This window comes from Eleutherodactylus coqui, unplaced genomic scaffold, assembly GCF_035609145.1.
Source record: "Eleutherodactylus coqui strain aEleCoq1 unplaced genomic scaffold, aEleCoq1.hap1 HAP1_SCAFFOLD_967, whole genome shotgun sequence".
NCBI lineage: Eukaryota > Metazoa > Chordata > Amphibia > Anura > Eleutherodactylidae > Eleutherodactylus > Eleutherodactylus coqui.
Genome location: NW_027102525.1, coordinates 2,499 through 12,517, shown reverse-complemented (window position 1 = coordinate 12,517; position 10,019 = coordinate 2,499). Strand labels below are relative to the sequence as shown.

Genomic DNA, 10,019 nt, shown 5'->3' with positions numbered 1-10,019 from the left:
ATGAAAGGATTTAAATAAAAACTATTGCCACATACCGTTCACAAAGCTGTTGATGAGCCAGGAATACCAGCTGTAAATAGAAAGAGCGCCATCATTACAGGATCCGAGCACGTTACGGAATATCCCGTCCGCTAACCTCTCGCATTGTATGGATTTACACATAGTAGTGAGGGTGAATGCAGACGGCCGGCTCAGATCCTCGCAGTGGGATGCCACCCGTGCCCCTGCAGTGACCTCTCCCTTACCCGTCCGGCGTCTGCTCTCTGCACTGCGATGTGCCAGCTTGCGCACAGCCTCACATGCGCAGTGCATAGCCGGCGTGTCAGCCATGACGAGGCTCGCACTGAAATAGGACGTGCCATGATTTTGTTTACCGCACAAGTTTTTACGCGGTCAAATCGTGGCTGTCTGCATAAACTAAAGCAATTCAATGGCAGCGTGCCACGGCGGAAGTTCTGCACAAAATCTGGCCGTGGAGTTTCCGCCCGTGAGCATTCAGCCTAAAGCTTTGATTTTCCCAATACAGTGAAGTGCATAAAGCGTTATAAGGCCGCCGGCGGGGCCGAGGAGCTTACCTTTTATACCTGACATTCAGCAGGGAGTACACGGCTCCGCCCACACACAGGGGGTACAGCAAGTATGACAAGTACTTCATAGCCTTAGGAAGGAAAGACAAGAAGGATTTCTGGGAGTGCTGCGACGTACGACAGTTTGCGGTTACATTGACAACCATTAACGGTCTGAATAACATGTGGCGCACAACTGGCAGTGTAAGCTGCAGCCCGTAATACCGCCAAACCCACCAATCTGTTTACTGTATCCATGGGCTGGGAATGTCATAGCGTCAGAAATAAAAGCAAAGCCATACTCAACGCGGTAAGGGGCCCCCGATCCAGCAGAGCTCTAGTCTACACCCCTCGGGTCCCAGAAGGTGCCAATCACAAGCTGCAGTGCTTCATTGCAATCATGTGCCGGCTGCAGCAGAGATCAGGGCTCTAGCGCTAGACTGGACGGGCCATGACACTCTTCAACCACCGGCCATTTTTCAGGTTTGTTTTCTTAATGACCTCCTTCTGGAATCATGAGGTGCCGCTCCGGCCTGCACATGGATATAGCATGTAGGCATTATATCGTGTCACTGGTATGATGGACACGGACAGTTTCTTATAACGCCCTTGTGTTTTCCGCATGGCATTGTATGGCCTGAGTACTTGATCAGACATGTCAACCCCTCCTGCATACCTGTTGTAGTCAAGGACTGGCTTGGGGGTCTCTGCACTGGTAGCTCCTACTGGGCAGGGGGTACTGCTGTGGCCGTGTATTGTGCTTATTATAAGGGCATCCTTCTATTGTTGGCGCTGCATGATGCCCGGCTTTCACCCCTTCTGAGCATTTGCCTAGGCAGCGACTTAGAAAACAAAAAACAGGAAAGCCCCCCTAGCAGCACCACATGCTGAAATAGGGGAACACTGCTGTAATATTATCCAGGTAGAGGAGGTAAACCTGATCCAGCAGGGGGCACCAGCTGCTATACAATTACACCTGCTACTCCCAGGAATGGGGAAGGGGGCAGTCCGAGAAGTCAATTCTTGTATCCTTCCCTCCGTATATCCTGACCTTGTGGGTATACCCGCACAGCTTAGGCATCTGCATGCCATGACTGCAAGTACTGATGGAATTGAAGCCTCCCTTTAACATCCATGCAAATGTTCTTCTTGGGGATATACGCCTGGAAATACCCGGCACGGACGCTCCATTAGGGGCCCGATTTCATCTAAGCGATCAGACTTGGGGTCATCACTGGGTGGGCGCTGCGTATGGTCTTTATAATGAAGGAATCTTCAGATCGCTTCAAAGTGTGGAACATTGGGGTGTGGTATAAAATGTCCGGGCCCCAGTGGGCCCTAATGCTCGACTTCTTTACCAGCCGACACCGGGGGGTGCAAGTATAGCACTTGCATGCCCGGCCTCAGTGGATCACAAACCTTTAGTTCATAAGCTTACATGGCGAGGAGTAGCTGACAGATTCCTCTTACGGAGGGGAGCAGGGCTTCACATTCTTTTCCCCGCCCCGGGGACTCCTGAGAGCTGGCCGCCCCCCCCTGGGGACTCCTGAGAGCTGGCCGCCCCCCCCCCTGGGGACTCCTGAGAGCTGGCCGCCCCCCCCCCTGGGGACTCCTGAGAGCTGGCCGCCCCCCCCCTGGGGACTCCTGAGAGCTGGCCGCCCCCCCCCTGGGGACTCCTGAGAGCTGGCCGCCCCCCCCCCTGGGGACTCCTGAGAGCTGGCCGCCCCCCCCCCTGGGGACTCCTGAGAGCTGGCCGCCCCCCCCTGGGGACTCCTGAGAGCTGGCCGCCCCCCCCCTGGGGACTCCTGAGAGCTGGCCGCCCCCCCCCCTGGGGACTCCTGAGAGCTGGCCGCCCCCCCCCTGGGGACTCCTGAGAGCTGGCCGCCCCCCCCCTGGGGACTCCTGAGAGCTGGCCGCCCCCCCATGGGGACTCCTGAGAGCTGGCCGCCCCCCCCTGGGGACTCCTGAGAGCTGGCCGCCCCCCCCTGGGGACTCCTGAGAGCTGGCCGCCCCCCCCTGGGGACTCCTGAGAGCTGGCCGCCCCCCCCCTGGGGACTCCTGAGAGCTGGCCGCCCCCCCCCTGGGGACTCCTGAGAGCTGGCCGCCCCCCCCCTGGGGACTCCTGAGAGCTGGCCGCCCCCCCCCCCTGGGGACTCCTGAGAGCTGGCCGCCCCCCCCCTGGGGACTTCTGAGAGCTGGCCGCCCCCCCCCCTGGGGACTCCTGAGAGCTGGCCGCCCCCCCCCTGGGGACTCCTGAGAGCTGGCCGCCCCCCCCCTGGGGACTCCTGAGAGCTGGCCGCCCCCCCCCCCTGGGGACTCCTGAGAGCTGGCCGCCCCCCCCTGGGGACTCCTGAGAGCTGGCCGCCCCCCCCTGGGGACTCCTGAGAGCTGGCCGCCCCCCCCTGGGGACTCCTGAGAGCTGGCCGCCCCCCCCTGGGGACTCCTGAGAGCTGGCCGCCCCCCCCTGGGGACTCCTGAGAGCTGGCCGCCCCCCCCTGGGGACTCCTGAGAGCTGGCCGCCCCCCCCTGGGGACTCCTGAGAGCTGGCCGCCCCCCCCTGGGGACTCCTGAGAGCTGGCCGCCCCCCCCCTGGGGACTCCTGAGAGCTGGCCGCCCCCCCCTGGGGACTCCTGAGAGCTGGCCGCCCCCCCCCTGGGGACTCCTGAGAGCTGGCCGCCCCCCTGGGGACTCCTGAGAGCTGGCCGCCCCCCTGGGGACTCCTGAGAGCTGGCCGCCCCCCTGGGGACTCCTGAGAGCTGGCCGCCCCCCTGGGGACTCCTGAGAGCTGGCCGCCCCCCTGGGGAGTCCGGTCCTAATGGGTCCACAGGGTCATTATTGTAGTCTACAGCTACATTATATCATGTGTTAGAGCTTCTGGTCTCCGGCGTGACATGCGGCTCCATCACTCACCTGCGTATCGTACTCTTCAGTCTTCTTTTCAGATTCACTGCAGCTTCCAAACTATGAAGAAAGTAAGAGTTACACACTGAAGTATGAAGACCGTCTTCAGAGAGACTTACAGGGATCTATAGTATGAGGGACAACAGCAGCCAAGACGGCGAGACACAACGGTTGTACGCAGCTCCTACAACCGGGAGAACGGACTGCACACAATACAGGCTGAACAAAGGAAAAGCAAACAAAACTTAAGAAGGATCTAAAGACACAAAACTGCATAGTCTGAAGACAGCCGGGATCCTGCTGTAAGCATTTAACCCCTTCCCTGCTATGGTTACTAGCAATCATGGCAAATAAGTAGGTGACAGGAATAAGGGGCTCCCCTGTCACCCACCCAACAATGCAATTTTGACATGCTGATGGGTTTTCATGGCAACAGGAGGACTGACGAAGGCCTTCATATCTGCCAAGTAGCTCGGCCTATCAGATTCCGCCTTCGGCGGTATAAGCCTAGTACATCGCATTACAGAGGTAATTCAGTGTACTATGGTAGTCTCATTCAAGGTCCTAAAAACAGTGTGAAAAAAGTTCAAAGTTTAGTAAAAAAAAATCAAGTGTAAATCACAAAAAAAAGAAAACCAATTTCCCCCACGAAGCTCTTAGGTCGCCTTCACGCTAGCATGAAAAATCGCATGAGATTTGTGTGTTGCAAGACACACAGATATGAACCGCATTCATTTGAATGGAGTCACACAGATGGTCGATGTTTTCCTGCATGGCACTGGGATGTGATGCTATGCAAGAAACATATCGGAGCATGTTCTATCCGGCTGCGAGATCTCGCAACGCAGCCCCATTGGGTTCATGGGGCGGGAGGCAGCAGTGCCGGACCCATTCAAAGCAATGGGAGAACTCCGATCCTCTGCTGATGCCGTGACAACCGCGGCCCAGGAATCCCCTCCTCCCAGAAAACGTCTCACATCCACGGGGTTTTTACATGGATGGCGAGCGCGATATGGGGGCAGAAGTCATGGTCTGATACCGCCCACGCCAGTGTGAAGGCAGCCTTAAAAATAAGAGGCTCGCATACATAATGGGCATCGCCGCGCTCGCCATCACCTGAGCAATGGAAATACTTATTCCACAAAATGGACTACGCAAAAATGATTTAAACAAAAAATGGCAGAATCGCTATTTTTCGTCTGTCCGCATCGCAAAACATGAAATAAAAAGCAACCAAAAAGGCGCATGAACTCCAAAAACGTATCAGTGAAAAGTACATCTCGGTAAGACACAAGAGGAGACCTAGAAACAAGGGACGGGTCTTGGAACGCAGCGATTCCATGGAAAAGCCTACCTTGATGGCCGGCGTGGCCCCCCTCCACTGGAAGGAGATCTTCAGGGCTTTCTTCACCTTCCACACCTGACATCAGGACACAAACAAGAAGTACGTTTACTGGCGTCATCATCAGGGGGCCGAGCTGCGTTATTACATGAAGCGCACACAGGGGGCCTCGGTAACTACATCCCCGCAGCGCCGGGAGGAACGGGGGGCGTTTATACCTTCATAGCAGAGATTCCCTCCAACCATCCAGTACTATTTCAAGTAAAGCCGTGGCACCATTATATAATAGGCCACTATTAAGGGGCCATGTTCACGGTTATTGGGGACGGACCCCCCGCATTGGCCAACAGTTTTGATTTGAAAAACCCCTTTGATTGAGTTAAAAAATAAGTATATATAACATTTCAAACCCTTCAATATGCTGCAGCGATTGGCCTACTATATACTATAGGACTGCGTTCGGCTCTGTTCACACTAGTACCACTGCTTCAGTTCATAATAGCCATGATGGATTCATATTTAACTCCTTAGTGACCCCCAGACACCCTCTGCCGGCGGTGACTAATGGGCTTTACTCTGATGCAGCGCCTTTTTATGGAGCTGCCCTATGTCGGTAGGAACGAGGACTAGTAACAGCGTAGCATCTGCTCCAGTGTGTGTGTGTGTGTGTGTGTGTGTGTGTGTGTGTGTGTGTGTGTGTGTGTGTGTATGTGTATATATATATATATATATATATATATATATATATATATATATATATATATATATATATGTGTGTGTGTGTGTGTGTGTGTGTGTGTGTGTGTGTGTGTGTGTGTGTGTGTGTGTGTGTGTGTGTGTATATATATACGCACACACACATATATTATATATATATCTGTAAAACTTAAAGTAGAAATATGTTAACCCCTTAGTGACGGCCCCATAGTGTTTTTACGTCCTAGCCAAGTGGGCTTTAATCCTTGAGGACATAAAAACATGCATCCTACAGGGATTAAAGCCACGTGGGCCATGGAAGTGAAAGCTCCATGCTGTCGGTGCCCAGAGGTAGCTGACATGGAGCCATCATGCCGGGCCGCGGGGAGCCCCCTGGCAAGGTGATCGGTGCTATCCAATGGATCGCGCTGATCGCATTAAAGTGCAAAAAAGTTTTTAAAAAGATCAGATCCATGGGGGCAGCTGAGAATACTCACCCCTGTCCCACGGTTATCTGGTCCTCTGGGAGCAGACGCCGGCCTTCTGCGCATGCGTGCCAGCAGCATTATGTTAGCCGCATGCACACAAGGACGGGAGCCGCAGCAAATTTGAAATCTCATAGTTCCTGAAGGTAGCTGGGAGGCGATGTCACTGGGGACCGTGGATAATGGCGATCACAGAAAAGTGAAAAAAAAGTTACAATTTCACCTCCCCTCATGGATTGGATCCATGAAGGGAAGTGAAAATACTCACCCCTGTCCTCCATGATTCCTGGGGGCGATGTACAACTGCTGTGGGCTCCTGCGCATGCGCAGAAGGCCAGAGAGCTTAGGATATTTAAAATTCCCCTGCACCCAGCTCTCAAGGATAGCCGAGCGCAGGGAGATGTGACCGGGGACCGCTGTATGCGCTTCCCGGTCACATGATCAGTTATCCACCGGATAACAGTAATCATGTAAAGTTAAAAGGTGTAAAAAAAAAAAAAAAGTTTAAAAATTAAAATTTCATCTCCGCTTATGGATCGTATCTGTGAGGGGAAATGAAATTACACACCCAAGGTCCCCAGATTTGTTCCCCGAGGGATCTTTAGCCGCGGACCTTCTCCTGGCTTCGGCACATGCACCCGTCAGCATAATGGCAGATGCATGCGCAAAAGCCAAGGATTGCGGTGACATTTAAAATCTCCCTAGCCGAGAGCCTGGCGATGTCAGGAAAAGGGGGAGGGGTCACGTTTGTGGTTCCTAGTCACGTGATTACCGTTATCCAATGGGGTTTCAAGCATGGGGGTCCTGAAACCTGGCCAAAATAATTAGCAGCTTGCGATTGCTTCTGCATGCCATGAGGTAGATGTCTGGATGACCCCACTTTTGACAAAGTTCCCCAAAGACTTTGGGGTGTAATTCCCATTCTCCCGATCGACTGTGTCTCTGCTGAGGAAGTCGGCTATCCAGTTATCTACTCCTGGAAGATGATCTTCAGCTCATGTCAAGATCTTTGCTGCTTCCTCCATGACCTTGGTGCTGCAAGTCCCACCTTGATAATTTATGTGTGCGACAGCCATCGTGCAGTCGATTTGGACTCACAAAGGTAGTCCTGTCAGCTGGAGTGTGAAGTGGTGAAGAGACAGGAGAAGGGCCCGAAGTTCCAGCACATTTATTGGTAATTTGGTCTCCGTTTTGGCCCAAGTTCCTTCGGTGGAGGCATTCTTCAGAGCACACTCCAGCTGGAACGGCTAGCATCCGAGGCGAGTACCTGCATTGAGAGGTCAGAGAGGACCATCCCAGATGTTCTGGACTCAGCCACTAAAACAGGGAGCGCTGAATGCGCAGAGGTAGTCAGAGCTTCCGATCGAGGGAAGTGACTTGTCCCATTTCGAGAGAATAATCTACTGGAGAGGCCGTGTGACATTAGCCAACAGTATTCACCTCAAATAGAGTAGATCATTAATAAATAAAAATCACCTGCAGAATAAGCTGGCGCTATACAAAGAACAAGATTTTATTAGGCCCAGCGCACTTATGCAGCGACGAATAGTCATGGGATTCGGAATTAGCAAAGAATGAACAGGTTTCTTGGTGTTGGCAATAATACGAAAGCTTGATTCGTGGTAACGGATAGACCCAGATAATCCAGGCGTTGTGACGGTGAGAGAAAAGCCGAAGCATCAGCCATAGGGAGAGCCGTGCGTTTCACCAAGCAGGACACCGGTGGATCTACTGCGGGAGAAGACCAACGCCTTTGTTACTAAATGATCTGGAAAAGGATGCATGATATCTAGACTCCAGCACCCATCGGGAACGCTCCATCCCCTCCAGTACGGCCTCACATTCTTCATGTGGAGGAAACACTTTTGTAGAAAGCTGTGAACCTCTAACCAAAAAAGACGCTGCTGATATAGTAGGAGTCCGATATGTGAGGGCATCCCTTACGCCTATCCACAATAGTGGACATTTTTGAAGCCTGTTCCTCATCCAGATCAGAATCAGAAGGGACTGACTAATGTCTCTGGAAGGAGACTGTGATCTCATTTCAGGAATAACTAAATGGAACCTAGCAGATCTAAACGATCACCATGAATGGGAGGGTCTAGTTCTCTTCTGGTCTACCATAGACAAATTCCTGCCCAACTAGGTCATCTCCATGTGACACATTTTGGCCAGATTGACTGTCAGAACAGTCTAGTCTTTCAAAAATACTGGTAGAGTCCCAGGTAAGGTCAGCGACCGCCTGTGACAAGGATCATGCCCATTTTGGTTCAGCAGACGGGGTGCCAGTAGTTGGTTCTGTGGCCGCCTGCCACGATGGGACGCAGTTAGAACAAAGTGGTTCAACCTGGCCGCATGTAAATTTAGTACTACAGCAAGAGTACCCATAGTGTTGTCCAATTTACAGTAATATAGACTACTGCAGGCAGAGTTACCCCGTCCGGAGCAGAGTTATGGGATAATAGTCCCAGGAATCCTTACCTTGAGCTTCTTATGAGAAGGGTTCGGTACTACAGGTCCCAGCCACACCCTGTGACAAAACTAAAGCTGAAGCATCTGGAAACAGGATGTGACGGTGGAACACCTCTATGCAGGCATTCGTGAAGAAGAGGAAGCCGCTTACAGCTTCTGCCTTCTCCTCCGGGTCCTCGGCTGTGACCAAATTCACAGAGCTTAGTCCTTATCGAGTTCACGGATTGCTTTACAACTTCTTTTAAGCTGTAGTTTCCAAGATTTTTAAATGGTCATACTTCACTAAATCCCACTGGTGGCTTTCAATAAGAAAAATCCTTTTTTTAGCTTAAAGAAACATATTTATACGCTAAAACTAACCTCTATGACCGCGCCAATGCCAGCAGGGATCAATACCAGCAAACTGGTCTGTTCATCCAGAAGAAAAAGGAAGATCACCACCGTACTAAAGCAACGCCACAACACTGCAAAATAAAGGGGAAAACAAACTTTGTACATTATATGTGTATTACACTACGAGGAGAGGTCGGATGCCGCCTACTGTAATATACACGTACAGCAGACGGACCCCACTCCTGCCAAGTGTTAGAAACAAGTGACCTCGCCTGATATGGGAGCCATGCAGGGAGAACGCAGGGTCAGACGAGGGCCAACACTAGATTGGAAAGGGTTAAATCCTCCTCAAGAAAAGCAGCACAAAAATCCCCCCACATTTTGGTTCTTGGGGCGAACTCAAAGAGCGATGTCCTAGAATGCAAAACTCTGTTCCAAGAAGAGTTCCTTTGTGTCGCCCATATTAATTGTTTGGGATAAAAGAGCTGATGTTACTGCGCCCCGTGAGCATTCGGCCACCATCCTGGGGGATCTGGGAGGGTACGCTCTCACAAAGCACTCGCTGCGGCTGAAGCCATCCGTGGCTCACTACTGCTGCGTCTGGTTAGTGGCCACAAGGTTCACCCATAGTCAGCGAGCCGCATCTCAGCCACACGGCAAACACTTTGTGGGACCGTACCCTAAAAGGTGCTGCTGATCCCCTCCTCCGGCAATAACTGCTCTACTCACATGGGGGGGGGGGGGGGGTGTTATAGGGCACAAACCCCAAATGTCGCATCTAAGATCCCACCATGTTAGTAACCCCTTTCATACCTGCTTTTGTCGACATCCCAACCATATTCTTCTTCTTTTTCCAGAAACTGATGTCATTTTTAAACGCAAGGAAATCAAATAAAAGCTGAAAAGTGGAGAAAAAAACGAGATGTTAAACGAAGACAAGTCATTTACCAGACTCCTGTAACCCCTTAATGGCTGGCAGATTTTATGTCCAAGGGCCGTAATATTTTTTATTTTTCCATCATTTTTTGTGGGCCAAGCTGTGTTTTTAATAGCATTTTGGGGTAAATATAATGTATGGATGGAGTGACGCTCAGGAGGGAGATCCGCATGGGATCTGGGAGCGTTCTGGTGGTATACAATAGGTTTATGTGGGACCATAATGTATACTGCTATGGTGATTAAAAGGTTAATGAACTTGGCTCTCAAGTCATTCTGTCAGGTAAT

General features: G+C 52.0%; 1 protein-coding gene across 1 annotated transcript; it reads right to left on the bottom strand.

Moving 5' to 3' along the window:
- Positions 1-21: 21 nt before the first annotated feature.
- LOC136604697 (lipid scramblase CLPTM1L-like) lies at positions 22-9,736 on the bottom strand. The gene is made up of 6 exons (XM_066588921.1): positions 9,609-9,736; positions 8,823-8,926; positions 4,822-4,887; positions 3,477-3,527; positions 576-658; positions 22-70 (listed from the first exon to the last, which is right to left on the bottom strand). Exons 1-6 carry the CDS (start codon positions 9,631-9,633, stop codon positions 22-24), a joined length of 378 nt encoding a protein of 125 aa, XP_066445018.1. The 5' UTR covers positions 9,634-9,736.
- Positions 9,737-10,019: the final 283 nt, after the last annotated feature.

Coding starts and splice junctions, on each gene's coding strand:
- LOC136604697 (XM_066588921.1), bottom strand. CDS start 9,633: ATGGTTGGGATGTCGACAAAAGCAG. Junction 8,927..9,608: donor TGGGATGTCGACAAAAGCAG/GTATGAAAGGGG, acceptor TTTATTTTGCAG/TGTTGTGGCGTTGCTTTAGT. Junction 71..575: donor CTGAATGTCAGGTATAAAAG/GTAAGCTCCTCG, acceptor TTCTATTTACAG/CTGGTATTCCTGGCTCATCA.